General features: G+C 39.9%; 1 protein-coding gene across 1 annotated transcript in view; it reads right to left on the reverse strand.

Annotated features, from left to right (window-relative positions):
- The window catches only part of KCNK2 (potassium two pore domain channel subfamily K member 2), a 129,228-nt gene that overhangs the window by 49,646 nt on the left and 61,783 nt on the right, over nt 1-17,799 (reverse strand). Inside the window, exon 4 of the mRNA XM_073335286.2 lies at nt 4,188-4,348. Within this exon, the coding sequence (XP_073191387.1) occupies nt 4,188-4,348 (161 nt within the window). The remainder of the gene's footprint in view (nt 1-4,187; nt 4,349-17,799) is intronic.

Consider the following 17,799-nt stretch of genomic DNA (forward strand, 5'->3'; position numbering starts at 1 on the left):
TTTTTGGTCTGAACGAATGGCATTTATACCACTAAGTAATACTAAAGTTTCAGCAGATTTGACATACTGGCATACTTAACTAAATGTTTAAATAGGCCTCAAAGGCTTCTATTTTTGTGGGTGCAGTTTTGCACCTGCAAGTAACTATGAGTAAAAATCATGCATTTTAGCCTCCTAAATATCTGACTGCACCCACAAATCAGGTAGTTGCCTAACTATATTGGTTCAATTAAATGCAGGCAGAAAATTGTACCCACAAAAATTTGAGACTTTCTTAAAATCTGGCCTATTGTAGAGACAATAAAGGAGCTCAGAAAAGAGCTTAACTGGTTCCTGATTGACCTTTCCTTACATTATTTTTAACTAGTTTAGTGCTTGTGAAAGCTAGTCCAGACAGTCATCAAGACCAAAGCCAAGCTTTTATCATTCAAAACCAGGAAGCACAGGCTGTGGTGATGTAAAATCTCCTATGATGTGACTCAATTTTTATTTTATTTTGCTGGTGGGGAGTGGGAGGGGAAAATCACCTCTAAGAGTGAGAGAGCCATTCAGTGTCTGACTATGGAAATCAAACCTGCAGAGACTGCCAACAAGGGAGCAAATTGCTAATCAGTTTTAAAATATGGATACTGTGACAAATTTCCTCCTCTACCTTGGTGGGTCTTGTGCTTATTAGTGGATTTGCTTGCCTTGGAGCTTCACAGCAGCCCTCAGTTTGGCCGTTTTCATGAATCCACAGTCCAGGTCAACTCCTCCTGTGTCTCACCAGGAGTTGGGAGGTTTGGGGGGAACCCAGGCCCGTCCTCTACTCCGGGTTCCAGCCCTGGGTCCTGTGGAATGCAGCTGTCTAGAGTGCCTCCTGGAACAGCTGTGCGACAGCTACAACTCCCTGGGCTACTTCCCCATGGCCTCCTCCCAACACCTTCTTTATCCTCACCATAGAACCTTCCTCCTGGTGTCTAATAAAGCTTGTACTCCTCAGTCCTCCAACAGTATGCATTCTCACTCCTAGCACCTCTTGCTCCCAGCTCCTTACACACGCACCACAAACTGCAGTGAGCTCCTTTTTAAACCCAGGTGCCCTGATTAGCCTGCCTTAATTAGTTCTAGCAGCTTCTTGATTGGCTGCAGGTGTTCTAATCAGCCTGTCTGCCTTAATTGCCTCCAGAAGGTTCCTGATTGTTCTGGAACCTTGTCTGTTACCTTACCCAGGGAAAAGGGACCTACTTAACCTGGGGCTAATATGTCTGCCTTCTTTCACTCTCCTGTAGCCATCTGGCCTGACCCTGTCACAAAACATACAACTCTAACAGACTGCTATACAACCTGTCTTCCCAATTAAGATTTCTCCTGTTTGCAATATCGATAATTATAAAGAAATAATAAAGAAAAGGAGAAGACTTAAGTATTCTGTATAGTATTACATAGAGCAGTACAGAAAGCACTTCTAGAGGTGACCAAGCGATGCAAAAAGGGATTTGTAATTATGCTCTGAAATAAAATATTGATGAATTTGAAAAAAAAAAAAAAAAAAAAAAAACCTTGTCTGTTACCTTACCCAGGGAAAAGGGATCTACTTAACCTGGGGCTACTATATCTGCCTTCTATTACTCTCCTGTAGCTATCTGGCCTGACCCTGTCACAATACCTATCTGTTAGGAAATGAATTAAGCTATTTTCCACACAGAGAGACAATTAGCCAATAAATGCAAATAGAGCTGGTCAAAACTTTCCAGAATCTGAATGTTTCAACAAAAATGTTCATGAAAATTTTGATTTCTGAAGAGAAGTAGTAAAGAATGATCAAAACACCTCGTGATGTTTTCTTTCCATTTTTTCAGCTAACTCTAGATGCAAATGGCTCTTGGTTGCCAATGATCCAGCTGGGTTTGAAATGGTGGCTTTGAGCTGAAAGTCAGTACCCTGAGCCTTTTCTTCTCACTTGTCTTAAAGCCAGCATTTGCTTGGTGGATGAAACTGTCTGGCATAATACCATTCTGCATTGTGACAATCTTAAAAGCAACCATGCTAGCAGACAGTTCCTACTATAAAGGAAAATAGGCAAACAATATGGCATGCTGCACAGAATTGGTCCCTTTGAACCTACAACAGTTGCAGTGCTGGTACAAACAACAGGAAATTGCACTGCAAATTAAGGCTGCTAAATAAACATGTATTTAAAAATGCAATATGACAGGTACTGTACCACCTGCTGCCACTGGGACAACCAGTGCTCGGGTTGTAGCTGTAACTGCTTTAGCCACTGGAGGCTGAAGTAGATCTAGATGCAACTGAGGGACTTCTGGCCCTACAGCACAACAGGCAGCCACAGAGAGAGGCGACACGGAGGAGGAAATACACGCTTCTGTAGATTTAACTAGGCAGAGGCAGAGTATGCAGCTGTCTGCACATGCTTCTTTCTGCCTCTGCTCCTGTTGTTCCAGATCCAGCAACAAGTGTGGGGGGCGAGACTCATTGTGGTGGGCGTCAGGTAGGAATGGGGAGGTTTCCATGTGACAGTCCCTACTACAGTGTCTTTAAAAGGAGCAGTTTTGCCAACTTTCAAATTTTTATTGCAATTCTTGCAACCATTGGTGTTTCTCTTTAAGTCCTGGCTGCTGAATTCCTGTGAATATGTAAGAATCTCAGGTTTCATTTTATGTTTTTAAAGTGTCCACCCTTCATGGCTGCAAAGATAAGCATGAAAGTGTGACCTCGGTGCACCTAAAGGCTCAAAAACCAGAAAGCCAATCAAAAGAAACCCGAAAGTACTTTTCTAAAAATTGCAATCCTAGAGGGCCCTGACTCATTGATTTTTGAATGTTTGGGGTTGGCAACTTGCTCCTAAGTTCCCCCGGGGCAATTTTTGTGCTTTTACAATTACACTGTCCTGTTCTGAAAAGATGTTTTTCTCTGCCCTATTTCTACTGTAGATTAAAGACCAACCCGAACAGGGGCCACTTGCTCAGCCTTCGAAGACTTATGTATGTGAGTAACTTCACACGTGAACAATCCCATTGACCTCAGCAGAACACCTGATGGTGTCATAAGTAGGACTCAGGCTTCAACTATGCCAAGAAACACTGAAGCCAAGAGCTGTCAAATACACATGAAAAAAATGAAATAAAAGGAGAATTTCTTTTCTAAACAGTTACATGAATTGTAGGTCTTACTTGTAACAACAGAGTAGTACAAATTTAAAAAAAAAAACATACTCTGAAAGTTAAGTTGCTAGTGTCCTTTTAGATATCTGTTTTATGGCAATCCGTGGGATAAAGCTATTATAGGCTCAGAAAAATAAGTGTATAAAACAGGCAATGGGACTCCATTTCAAATGGATTCTTGTGTATGTGTAAGCACAATTTTTGCGTACTGCCACTTGCGCATGCTTACCCCGTGTAGTCACACTTATAATGAAGCAGAAGAGAGCACTGGCCAACTAAAACCCTCTAATCTCTCTCAAGTTCTGTTTTCTTTACAGAGAGTCTTTCTTTTAAAGACTATATTCTTTCCGACCGCCTGCTTTTTAAAATTAAACAGAAGGATGCTTGTTTTAGTTCAGGGGAAGTGCTGGAGAAGAGGAGAGTCCAGTGGTTACTTCCTGTGCTGTGGGGGCTGTAGAAGGAGAGCAAGATCTCCATACAGTATGGGGAATGGAAAGGCAACAGAAGGGCCCACTAGAAGGTGTAGCAAGGAAGTCCAAGAGTTCACTTCCTGCTCACTTTGAACACTGCCTATAATATCAGTGTATGCTTTATCTATGATTTACCATAAATCTCAAAGCGCCTGCACCGATTCCCCTATATTATCTAAAGTAATCCCATTCAGCCACATTTCTGTGTCAGTGATTTCTTACTATAGTGCAATACTATAATTTTTTGAAACAAACTGCTGCTGCTGTAGAATATTTTAAAGGAAAATAAAAAAGATAAGTTGATTGATTTGGATCCAATTTCTCTTCCCAGTCATAATTATTTTAGGAAACTGAATCTGAATGTATATGTTGAACTTCACCCCGTTCTCTATCAACAGTGTTGGATAACATGTACTTACAGTAATCTTCAACACACCTTTTGCCAGACATTAACAATGACTCAATGCATTATTCTCTTTAAAAAGTTTACTGTATTTTTACTTAATTTTAAAGTGAGGAGTAACATTTAGGACAATATATTTAGCATACTTACAACAAATGTATCTTCTACTTTGGCAATTCCTTTTCCAAATATGGTCCCGAGTTGATCTCCAACTCCAGCCAACAGAAAACCAAACAGAGGAATTCCCAATAAGGCATAGATGATACAGAATATCTTTCCACCTTCTGTACGTGGCGAGATGTTCCCAAAGCCTACATTACAAACAACTTGGGCTATTTATAAATTACTTACACATATTAAATTACATGTCCAAAAGTATTACAGGAGGAGAAAACTTAAGCGGTCCCCATTGGATCAACCACATTATACACTGTACATTTCTATAGATTCACCCTTATAAATTTGATTTTCTCATTTTCCTCATTCAGAGTGTTGTCCAATTAACCAATTTGTCTCCCTTATACGTATAATTCTTATATTGCTGAATTTTTTTTCCTTCTCCCACAGAGTAGCTTCACCATAGAGGCTGACTCCTTGCACACCTTACTCAGGCAAATCTCCCACTGAAATCACTTGGAGCAAATCTTCCATTGACTTCAATGGGAGATTAACCTGAGCACAGGGCGCAAGATCAGACCCTACTAAGTGGAAATTACTATAACTGGAATTGCAATTTTGCAGACTGCAATGCATTGAAACTGTATGCAGCTTACATTCAAATGTAGTATAAACAGTGTTCCAAGATCACAACGAGGCACATTTTCAAGGGAGGCAACATGAAACCGCACATTGGGATGAGCAAGATGAGGATTTGTACATTAAGTGGGACTGTTCATATACTTTAGGACTGAAGGAGCGCACACATACAGGTTTTTGCAGGCACAATAAGACTTTGCAATTTGATGCCACTGTCCATTTGAAAACTCAAATCACTTACAAAGATTATTGAATTTAGTTAAAAACATACTTCTAGCATGCATATTAGCTCTATTTCAAAACAGGTAAATGGAGGTATAAAGAGGGGCATTTGAACTTCCAGAATGCAAGAGGTAATACAAATAAGTGAAGCTCTTTTTTGTATCTAACCCAATTTCTGTTTATCTATTTTGAGCACCCTGGTTTGGCACCAAAAACAAATTTTCTTCATATGCAACATTTTGTTTATTTTTACTATTGCCCTTCTTGAAATTAGAGATAAATCAGAACCAAAATCCTGCATCCAAACATCTCCCCTTTTCCAACACATACACACTTTGGAAAATTTTAAATGGAAATCTGATTATGAATGCTATGGCTTGAGCCATACATTGGAAATGTTTGTAATAAAGTATGTAGCAGTTGTATTGAACTAAGAAAAACATTGTTATTTCAAATTTCAAGAATGCAAAGTATCCCAAACCAAATTTATGTTGCAGGCATTGTATTATTCTTAATAGAAACACTACTGGTATCCTTTTGTATACACAGGGGCCAAAATGATACCTGGAATAACTCCCCGGAAGAAAACAGAATTATACAAGGTATGAATTTGGCTCAATATGCCTTAATGTAACCTTCAACCTTAATGTAAATTCCCAGACAAAAAATGAGTTATGAGGGAATTAAGGTTGAGTACAGATCAGGAATCAACAGCAAAAAATGTTATCTGTGTTGTAATTATCCCAGAATCAAGCATTATAAACCCAGAAAATTCAGTTAAGGTTAAATGAAATGCCAACCTATTAAAGAATAGAGATGCACAGTTAGGGCACCTAAACAATCTTAACTCTGCTCTGTAGTGACACTATGCAAAAAAATCACAATTATAATTAAAACATTTTAGCATTTGTGGTCTCTTATTAGACTAAACTGATTTTAACTAAATATATGTTTTCTCCCTTCCCTGCCCACTACCCCCATGATGTCTCTATGGGGCAGTGTAATACAGTGCTCTGAGTTAATCTGGAGCCAGGACTGGAACCACTGAGGTTCACCATTCAGGGAGTTGTAAACTGATGCATTCCCCACTTTACTGCACCAAGCAGATCTCAGGGCACGACAGAATCTGGTCCCAGATTTTTAAAATAAATTAGCTTTTGTTTACTGATGGCCAAACCAACAGAACGAAACAAATACTAGTTAGTCTTGTTTAATTAACAGGTCTGTGTATATGGCTACAGTACTTTTGAATAGATTCTATTGTTCAGTTTTTATAAGGCCTTTGCGTGACTTAGAGCCAAGCATCTAGGGGCACCATGTGCAATTCAAACTCTTGTCTTTGGCAATAGCCCTTGATTTTGGTAGAGCAAAGAGACATATTTCCCTGTTCCACATCCTCTCAGTAATGATAAAATACTCACCCAACTAAGCATACTCAAAAGAAAGAGACTGTTTTTTTCTTTTTGACTCTGACATTTCCATTTCCATTTCCATTCCTCCCACTGCTGTCAGAGGAGATATGTTTCTTGTGCACTCTATTTGTAATCTGCTACTAATCACTTCCAGGACATCTAGTTCCCATTCAGCTCTATATATTTACATATTTACAGAGACATACTTTACATAGGAACCAGATTATGCATCTCTTTGCTTTTACGGCCCTCAACGACTTGTATATGCTTTCCATAACAGATTTTTTCATGTAGAAAAACCATAGAAAAGGTCTCTTTTTAATTAATTACATATGAAGGGTTCTCACATACACACATTCTGGATTAACAGCCAGCCGTGAGAGGTGGTGCAGTGTACCTCTGGCTGGATGAGCACTTCTCAGGAAAAAAGAGAATGTGTTTTGGGATCTATTCATTATAACTTAGTGCCCTAGCAACATGGTCTGTTATAAGATTTCCATCACCCACACAATATTATGTTTCATAGTCATATGCTACCATGTATTACAAATCAGCCTGTCTTGATAGCTACATTAATTGTCCCTAAATAATAATGTCTTATTACTTCCCCACATTGTGAGGTATTCTTTGATTTAGGGAACGGGAGAGTAAATTTACTTGTGCTTATTGTGGTTGATCTAATTTTTGAACATTTTGTCTAAAAGAAAGCTATGGTTCTCTAAAAACCATCAGCAGCATGCTGCTCCTACATAACAAGAGAGAGAAACTACATCCCGCATAGCTTCACCGTGCTGATCCTAGCACATAAACCGTAAGGACACCACTACATGCCTCCAAGTATCATGCAGCTCTTTTCTATTTTCAGTGATCACATAGACATTCACAGCATTACTGTACTTGCTACAGCTCTATCACTGAATAAGTTACATGGCAGCAAAGGTCTTCACTGCAGAGTTCTCTCTTTTGCTCCATTAGCAGCTCTAGGCCCATCCAGATGCTGGATCCTGCTCCCAGTCTGCCATATTGGCGGAATTACCTCTCCGAATCAGCAACGTTTACACCCCTCCACGCACTCTCTCCTCCCGTCCCCTGGACCAGCATTTGTAAATAGAAACATGGCTGGGTTCTCAGGCTCTGCACACAGGTCAGCACCACAACCACACAGGCAGTTGCTGTGCAAGGAGAGATTCTTCACACCTCCTGTCCCGTGTGTGTTTCTATTCCTCTGGTTCTGGTACATAAGTGATTCCTGGATCTAGAGTCAAAGTATTTCTTTCTAACAGTTTGTGGACATGAACTAAGGCAGTGTTTTTCAAACTTTTTTGGCTGCATACCCCTTTCCAGATAACGTAGCCTACCACGTTCCCCCATCTGAGATAGAGTCATAATATACCTATGATTAGATTGCCCAGTCTTACTAAATAAAATGCATTGTCCGCCATTGCAGGATTTTTCTCGCCTACCCCAGTTTGAAAACCACTGAACTAAGGGATCCAAAACCCACTGAAGTCAATGAAAAGATTCCCCTGAAAGAGCTTTTATCAGGCCCTATCTGCAGGGAACTAGAAGAGAATCACACATTTTACTTCCAAAACTGGGTCACAGACAGAATGTCCCCTACCTTACTTTAATACACCGTAGCATGACTTACCTCCTGGTTTCCTAAAATGCCTTCCATGCTGTGTTAAAATGCTAAGTGTGCCACTAATGCCCAAAGGGTTCGTGTGCATTTCGAGTATGTTCTCTGACAAGTAGTTATAGACAGATACAAGAAACACATTTTAAAACCAAGTAGCTTCCATTCACCCATGAGTGAACCAAGACAGGAAGGGCATTGCAAATACTGCTACATGTTCTATTCAGCATGTATGGATAGTTCTATTCAGCATGTATGTCCAGGGGACATTACACAGTCTATGCCCATTCACTATGTAGCTAAGTTATGCTGTTTCATGCTCTGCAGGCTAGATAATAACATGAGAGTACTCCATATTGCTAAAGCTAAACTGTCTCTTTATTAAAAAGAACTATTTACAGAGGTGCTCCAGCTGCAGTAAGCATTCAAAGCACATGTACACACACTCGCTTCCTGGTGCCTCCTCTAAACTCTTCTCTCCAACAACCTGTGTTCCCCCCTGCAAGTTCCATGCAGGTTGCTACACCTTTCCATTCAAGGATTTTTGTTGTTGTTGTATATTTTGTGCCAGTATTTGCTGAGGCCACAGGTTATTCATACATAATGCACAACAGGAACATGGCCTTTACTGCCCTCCCATTGCGACCTACTAGGCCTCATAGTCCTTCAAGGTGGTGATCTTTGAATAAGTCTCCCATTTGCAATGCTGAGAAGTGAAAAGTAATGCACATCGGATAAATAAACATCGGAAAAAAATAATCTGAGCTATAGATACAAAATGATCACTCAAGAAAAACCTTGGAATCATTGTGGATAGTTCTCTGAAAATATCTGCTCAATGTGCAGCATCAGTCAAAAGAGCAAACAGAATGTTAGGAACCATTAGGAAAGGGATAGACAATCACAGAAAATGTCATAATTCCACTACATAAATCCATGGTACGCCCACACCTTGAATACTGCATGCAGTTCTGGTGGCCCCATCTCAAAAATGATATATTGGAATTGGAAAAGGTACAGAAAAGGGCAACAAAAATGATTAGGGGTATGGAACAGCTTCCATATGAGAAGAGAGTAAAAGGACTGGGACTGTTCAGGTTGGAAAAGAGATGACTAAGGGGGGATATGACAGAGGTCTATAATATCATGACTGGTGTGGAGAAAGTGAACAAGGAAGTGTTATTTTCACATAACACAAGAACCCAGGATCACCCAATGATTCTCCAACAACAGGCCAGCTGATGGCCGAGGCTCTTTCTAAATCTTCCTTGTCACAGATCTGGCCTGTCTGTCCAGTGTGCCTGCTATCTGCCACTATTATGCAGTTTTCTTTGGCTTTGTTGCCACCACTGTCCTGAGAGGAGCTGGGTGGGAAAGAGTTTTCCCATCCCATGAAGCTTTGAGATTTCAAAAATGTTCTTGTTCCACATCAGGACAAAAATCAAGCCTTTTCCATGTGTTCTGAGAAGAGAGATTGGCTATTCTGGGTTGGGTCTATCACCTGTTGGTCAGGGCACTCATCTGGGAGACCCAGTTTCAAGGTCCTGATTTGCCTGACTCTTGGGAGGGTCTCTCATTATTTCCTGATGGAGCTGTTCCACTTAGTATGAGGGAGAGAGAAAGAGAGAGACTGACTGGCTCTATAGCCCAATGGTTAGGGCACTCACCCAGAATGTGGAAGACCCAAGTCCCTGCTCCAATGAATATTTAATTATTTAAACAATGTGCAACAATTCCAAACAGTAGAGAATGAAAAAGACCGAGCCTAGAATAGACAATAGCCTGGTGTTTACGGCACTCACCTAGGATGTGTTAAATCCAGGTACAAAACCCTGGTTTGGAGCAGGAACCTGAACTTGAGTCTCCGACAGCCCAGGTGAGTGCCTCTGCGGTGAGTCTCCTCTTTCACGTTGAAGATATTCTGGTGTTTTACTGTGATCAAATCCATAACTTGACTGCCCTGCTGCCCAGCAGTGGATGGTGCTCCTGTGTGTCAAACTACTATACACTTCAAGTGATAATGTCTCCTATTTCTTGGGTTTCTTAGCCACAGTCTGAATTTGCCCACTGGCCTCAGACTGGTTTTACTGTACATCACCGCCACTTGTTCACATTTCTCCAGTCTAATATTACTGCCTATCGGTGTAGCTGTGATTACTTGACAGCTGGCTCCACAATCCAGCTGGAATTGAATTGTTCATTGGTTTAATAACATAGTTGCAAATGTGATCGTTGAATAGCTGGCAGAGTTCTTCTTTAGTGCATGTACATTGTGAGTCCCAAATCTGATCAAGTTACACTGCAAATTTCCTCCTCTTCACTGGAAATCTCTATGTCCTCAATTACTGCATGCATGACTGAGCTTTTCTTTCCTGGTGTCACTGCAACATCAGAACATCAAGTGGTTCTGTTTCCCACACCCCTTGCACCATTGCCACTAGGCTGGGTGGTTTTTATTCTGCCTTTTGTGTTGCTTTCCAAAATAGATACACTGGACCATGATGCTTATATTGTTGGTCATTCTGTCTCTGGCCTGAGTCCTGGGTTCCTTTAGCTTGAGCCTGCATATTTGTTTTGCACTAATGGCAGTGGGTCTGGGTTTTTTTAATCCTTTCACTGGACCGTTCAGACGCCCTTGCTATTTTGGAGACATTTATCAAGTGTTAGAGCTATTTTTCCTCAACACTCTCTCCTGGAATCATGTCTCCCACGAACATCCTGCCTTTAATTAGGGAATGTACAAAGTTATATGGGAGTGTTAGAGTTCTCAGCTCTGTAATATGAATATTTATTCCCTTTTCTGCTTCTTGTTGTTTGTTGTTTTTTGGTGGAAAAAAATCTCTCTCTACCATCTCATTCTGCCTGGGGTCAGAATACTCATCCAGCACCTTGATCAGCCGTCCCAGTGTTTTGGGCATTATTCCCAGGAGCAGTGTCCCTTCTCCTTCTCATCCTTTTCCCCCCACACAATGAGATAGTAAAAAAGCTTCATCCTTCATTTTCTCATTTTTTTTCTCTAGGGCATGGTCAGGTCTGTATACAGACTGAATTCTTTCTCCCACACTCGTGCAAGGCTTTCGTCTGGAGATCCAGTATTCCCAGTGGTCTCCATGCTGCCTCTTTGGTGTTTCTAGGTCCTACTTTCTTTGTCTGTTAATTACACCCTCTTCTTTGTTGTGGGTTTCACTAAAATGACCACTACCACTATGTTTTGTATACTGTGTGCTCGGTCATAATAAGAGAGGACTCCGTTTTTTTAAAAACTGAACTGGCTCTTTATTAAAAGAACTCTTTACTATTTACAGAAATGCTACAGCTGTCCTTCCGAACATGTGCACACAGACTGAGTTCCTGTTGCCACCTTCAAACTTTTCCCTCCTGCAGCATGCATTCAATCTTCCCTCCAAGTTCCAGGCAGGTTACAGTCTGCACTGTACATGCATGCGTGGCTACAAATATTGGTCAAATGTGCCAAAATTTCTTAGCAAATTAAGTGCCAGATCCAAGACTAGAACCTACATTGATTAATTCTGCCACCAGCATTTAACCCATTAAGCCCCAGTGTCAGCCAATGTATCGAATCTCTGAGCATTACCCTGTTTAAAAATGTGGCTAATAATAATGCTTTCCAGTTACTTACTGATTTTCCATCTATATGTCTCAAGCACTTAACAAGGTTGTTAAACATTCTTAACCTAAATACAGTTTATATATTTATATATGGGGCACTATGGCTATTGGAGAGATCAGGTTTGTATTTCTAACTTTGCCATAAGATTGCATGTTAGCTTCTGACAAGTCATTTAACTCTGTTTCTCAGTTACCCCAAACACAGATCCCAGCGTTTCCTTTCACTATTGAGAAGTAGTCTTGACCAGTTTGGAATTCAGCTATGAAAATATTTTCCCTCATCCCCTTTTTTCTTATTCCATCTGCTTCATTGAAAGAGAATTGTGTGCTTTAAACATTTTACTATTCTTGCCCTTGAAAACTGCCTCTTTTGTGAACCAGTATTAAAACATACCTGTACGTTAAGAAGTGTATTTTCCCTGAGTGGATCAAAGTTACAGAGAAACACAAAATATTGCAAAATCCTTAAGAGATTAAGGATTTTTTACTCTTAAAAGTCCTTGCTCAAAAAAAATTCAGAGAACAGCCTAGTTGTTAATAAGACTTACACCTAAGTGTCTTGAAGTGAAAGGATGTTTTACTTCTTTATTTTTTGGAGGCACAAGAGGGACTTCAATCATCTTCGTAACGCGACTGAAGCTGCAATCTTAAATAAAGATAGGTTATCCCCTCTCCCTAATAAAACAACATACAGCTGATGAGCTGAGACTGGAGGCCTTGGTCTTCCTGTGCCACAAAATACAAGCTTCCACCACTAGAGCAAAAGGAATATCTCTCATAGCTGTCACCTACAGAAACACTTTTAATTTTCTTTCTACGCTGTAATGAGAAAATAGCGGGTAACATGCTAGCCCCCCCTCCCCCCCCGGAGGGCCCAATTCAATGCCAAAACGCCCGCAGGCATCAATGGGGATTGAACCAATACTGAGATGTGTGCCAGCTGGTGTTTTGCTAACTGCTTCTTCACACTTATTAAACGGTACTATTAATACCACCAAAATGGTGAAATGCTGATGAACCTAAAATGTAGGTACTAATCCTTAAAGCTTTCAATGAGCTGGGGGGACAGCTGCCTTTGAGATTGTTTCTCTTCATGAGATCTGCCATGACAGCTATGATCGATGCCTGATGGAGTCCGCAATGAAACTCAGTGTGATTAAACTTAACAGACTGTATATCTGAGTTATTTTATATCAATTCTGAATTATAGATATTTTATTTCCAGGGTAAATCCTGAAGTTATTGTTCAGTTCTTACTCAGGCAAAACTCCCTCTGACTTCAGGTATTTGGGTTGACTCTTGCTGTGCATACTGTAGCCCTGACTCAGCAAATTACTTAAGCACATGTTTAAATTCATCCCTACTCATCAAGCATTTAAGCAAGTGCATATGTACATATCCGACATGAATACATACATACACAAAGATGTATATAACCTACTAAACAAAGTAGTAAAAAAAATGTATTAGCAGATTTTAAAAGTCATGAGGTAGCAGAAATTGTTCCTGGAACTCAAACTGTCCTATGTTCTCTTACTTCCTAGAATTTCACTCTGCATGAGAATCTCTTGGTTCTGATGTTATTTGAGGAGTTAAACCAGGCACAGTTACAGGACAGTAAAAATATTTTTAAACCTTTCAAAGGACTAATAATTAATTCTGTGTTTTCAACTTGTAGGATACTTAAAACGATTAGATAGATAGATAGATAGTCTCTATGATGTTGCTTTCTGTTCAATACAATGGATGCTACGCACTATATTGCTCACCAACATTATAGAATGGTCCCAGTTCATCAGTACGCGTGAACATTTACATACAAACATCTAATAAACTGATTAACTGAATCCTCAATTAATATTCTGACTTGAATTCTTTGATACAGCCATAAATGCAAAGCTGGGAAAGTTTGGAAGTGAACAGAGAGGGCATCTTGTAACGTTGGCCGGGTGCTTCTAACACTGAGTTCTCAAAAGATGGGTCCCTGAATCCAGAATTGTTACTGTCTGTGATATAAGCAAACACAAAAATTATGATCTGGAAATATGAAGTACACTATCACGTTTTATTGGTTTTGGTCCATGGAAGTATTTTTGCTTTCCAGGGCCTTCTTGCTTCTAAAGCCATCCATCCAGCACAATTTTCCATGGACAGCAATTGCACCAATCAACAAAAAAATTGCACCATCTCTAGGTTACTTTGCTGTTAAATGTATAGGCCATATCTTTTCTTGAATTAACTGAAGTGTTCCATAATATCAGATCACTTCACCTGGCTATGGGAAAACAGAACAAAATAGAATGGAACACTTTACAAGATACCGATAGACTTTCAATTAAGGGACCTTAAGTTAAATTGGTTGAGACCTTCAATTCAGATCAAAGTGAGGCACAGAAAGTAGTAGAATATGCCCTATGTTAGAAAATGAGTGGCATTTAAAAGTCATTTTTCACTCCTGCCCCCCACTAAAACCGATCTTAAATGTATATGCAGACCAAGCATGTGCAGCCCAGGCCATCTGATTCAGAAGACATATTCTAGACCAGATCTGATGATGTATCTTGTGTGCTGTTCTTGGGTCAGGTGCTGAACAGAGTTTGGCCAAACATGCCAGCTCAGCATGTTCAAATTTGAGGGGGCTGAAGTTGTCTCTGAAAACAGTTTTCAAACCTGGCTTGCTTTCTAGGGTAGACAGGGCTTGTTTTTTCCTAGGAAGGATATCAGGATTTGTTTTTAATAATGGGCAAACCAAAGGAAAAAAGACTTGGAGAGGTGATAGCTAAAAGATCAGGAGCTTATTTGAAATCTTTGAGGGTTCCTCTCCTTTGTGTGCATGACACCCAAGGGCACACCCCATCACCTCTAAAATCCCTGGTCCTCCCTAATATTGGTCTCAATTCTGTAAATAGAATGCCTCTTCGAGGGTGTTGAATCTCCTCTGCTCTCTCAGTCACACCAACAGAAGTTGCAGGCATTCAGTACCTAGTAGAATCAGGCTCTTTGGTGTCCGATTACCTTTTGGGAGGGCTGTGAAGCCTGCTGTTCCCCTCTCCTACAACAAAGCCCTCTTAGAGATGGTCCGAAGTGGGTGAAATCTCACTACCATTGCCTGACAGGAAGAAGAGTCAGGATGGGAGAAAGACATTCTCTGAGGGGAGATATGGGCACTGTCCAAATTAAAAGGGTTGGGTCGGGGGGTGTGTGTGTGTGTGTGTGTGAACTTTTTAAATATCAGTCCTGATTTTTTTCTTGTCTCTGCCTCTAAAAAGTGTCACCAGTCTTTAAAATAATGGGCACAAACATAGCTGACAATGCAACTATTCCCTTTTCTTAAGAACCACAGTATGTCTATGACCTGAAGGACAAGGACATCTGTTTAATGAAAGAAATCATCTCATGTTGCTTCCCATTTAACATTAAAGCATGGAGAGTTTAGGGACAGAACAGCCATAATGCAACCCATGAATAATACATTTTAATGGTTTTTAAATAGCATAGCCATAAGTACTGAAAAGGGTCAATTAAATAAACTACAGTACACCCAATGCTGCCATTAAACCTGAAAAAGCAAAACAAAAACAAAAAAAACAAGATTGGGTTGGGGGTGGGATAGCATTTTCTATACTCTCATGGTGGATACAAATCTGTTGATTTTAGTTACTTAATTTTGAAGGCACTACAAATTCCAGCCCCATTTCTAATACAATATCATAAAGTGTCAAACAAACATTCTTAAAGCTCAAGTTGTTTAGAATGCATAACAGAAGAGAACTCATATGAAAGTCTGAGGGCATTATTTTTTTAAATAGTCAGTATCCCATTGATGGAGATTTACAAATTCCAGCAAAGGCCTGAAAACTTCTAGTAGCTCAGTCCCATCACCAGCTCTAACAGAAATTCGATGACAACTTTTAACAGTTATGAAGTTCACATGGGTCACTACAGTATGCAACAGGAGAAATCCACAGAACTTCAGAATCCTCAGGCTACATTCTGAAAAAAAATCGTCTTCAGAAATAAATCTAACATTTATTTCCCCTTGCTAATTAAAATGGGAAAATTGCATGTAAATGTAACCCTCAAAAATATTTAGAGATAGATGAATTCTGCAAAACATTGTTCAAACACTTTCACTCTAATTCTGAATTTTAAAGTATCCAAAAGGGGGAGGGGGAGAATTGATTTTGCAATTAATGATTCTGAAAGTGTAATTCCACCAACTGTAAGCAACACCTTTGATCATTAAAATGGATGGAATTTAAAAAAATCAGATTTACTTTCCACTCCTTCTGCTGCTTGCATTTCACCTGCTGCTGTATGGACAGTGAAAACAGAGTGGTCATTTTGGGTTTAAAACTCTGCAGTGCAATGTTTAAATCCAAATAATTTTCTTTTCTTTTTTAATTTCAAGAAAACATTTCTGTTCATTTTAAGTTTTTTAACCCTAGCCCTTTTACATTCATAGGACCAGATTTTAGAAAGTGCTCACTGACTTCAATGGAAGCAGCATTAGGCCAATGCTGAACACTTTTGAAAATACCACCCCTCAGATCTAAATGCTTGGTCTTATACTAGTTGATGGTGTAAATTCAAGAGTTCATCATAATTTTCTGTTTGTAACTTCCTAATTAGTTACTTACCAGGTAACTGTGATATCACAAATTGAAGACTAAAGCCAGATTTTCAGCTCCATTTTAACCACACCTGCCTTTTCTATGACTACAAATATTTCTGAGAACCATGTGTGCCCTAAATACCTAATTTGCAGGAACAAAAAGGGAGGCTATTTTTTTTATCGTTGTTTTGTATTTTTTAATGTGACTCTCTGACTTCATGTGGAGAAAAAGCAGCATGACATCTTAAGCAGCAAATAAATCTTTCTTGTTTACATGCAAATAGCCTGAGAACAGATGAAAGCTAAGTTTTCAAATTCTTGTTTGGTTTTCCACTGACTTTAATGGGAGTCATGCACTAAATCCTTATATTCCTTTCTTAAAATCACATAGGTATGGGATTCTGGGATACATTTCAGCTAGTGCTCTTCTAAATTCTTCCCATGCTCATGTAAAGGCACTAATAATATCACTAAAAAGATGAAGTTCCAAAGTACCTGATGTGCTGATACCACTCTTTAATCTGTCAACGGACTAGCAAGTAGTTCTCTGAGGAAAGCATCCCTACCACATCCCACATGCTTAAATTTAAATCAGTGGGATTTACGCACATGCTTAAGTGCTTTCCTCAATCAGGCCTTACAGAGAGACAGGGAGACAGACACTCTCCCTGTGATCCATTGTAAAAACTGCAATCAAAGGCAGATAGAGCCCCAGGATGAAATTCTAGGGTCTAGGCTCTCCTAGTGGTAGACTCTTAATATGTAATTCCTCAGATCAGGGTGTGTAAGAATCTTACACTTCAGGATACAATGTAAAATGCATCTTTTTGTGTAAGCCTTCACTCAATGACAATGACTGCAAATGGTTGGAACTTTCTTGGGCACACACTGAGAACCTCCCTCTTAAGCAAGCAGAATAACTGATGGCAATTATATTATAGAATAATAGCAATGTAGGTATGGAGGGGACCTCAAAGGATTATGTAGCCCATCACTCCCAGTTCCCCACACTGAGGCAAGATTAAGTATACCTAAACCATCCTTGAGAGGTGTTTGTCTAACCTGTTTTTTAAAACCTTGAGTCAGGTATTCCACAGTCTCCCTTGGTAACTTACGGTATTCCAGTATTAGCTGTCCTTATAGTTAGAAAGTTTTTCCTAGTATCTAACCAACATCTCCTTTGCTGAAAATTAAGCCAACTACTTCTTGTTCTACATTCCCTGGACATTGAGAACACTTGTTCAATGTTCTTATTATAATAGCCCTTAATGTATTTTAAAACTATTAGGTCTGTAGCGGGGTGGTCACCCACTCCGGCCTTGGAGGGGTTAAAACAGCCTTGGGAAAGGGCTGCCCCAGGGTGCCAATAGGCTAGGCTGATTGGGGAAGCAGCCACAGCTGGCCCTATAAAAGGGCTGCTAGGCAGGCAGGGGCACCAAGCTGTATGGGCCCATGGTGCCCAGGCTCCAGCAATATTCAGGGCCTGGCACT

Source organism: Lepidochelys kempii, chromosome 3 (assembly GCF_965140285.1).
Source record: "Lepidochelys kempii isolate rLepKem1 chromosome 3, rLepKem1.hap1, whole genome shotgun sequence".
Lineage (NCBI taxonomy): Eukaryota > Metazoa > Chordata > Testudines > Cheloniidae > Lepidochelys > Lepidochelys kempii.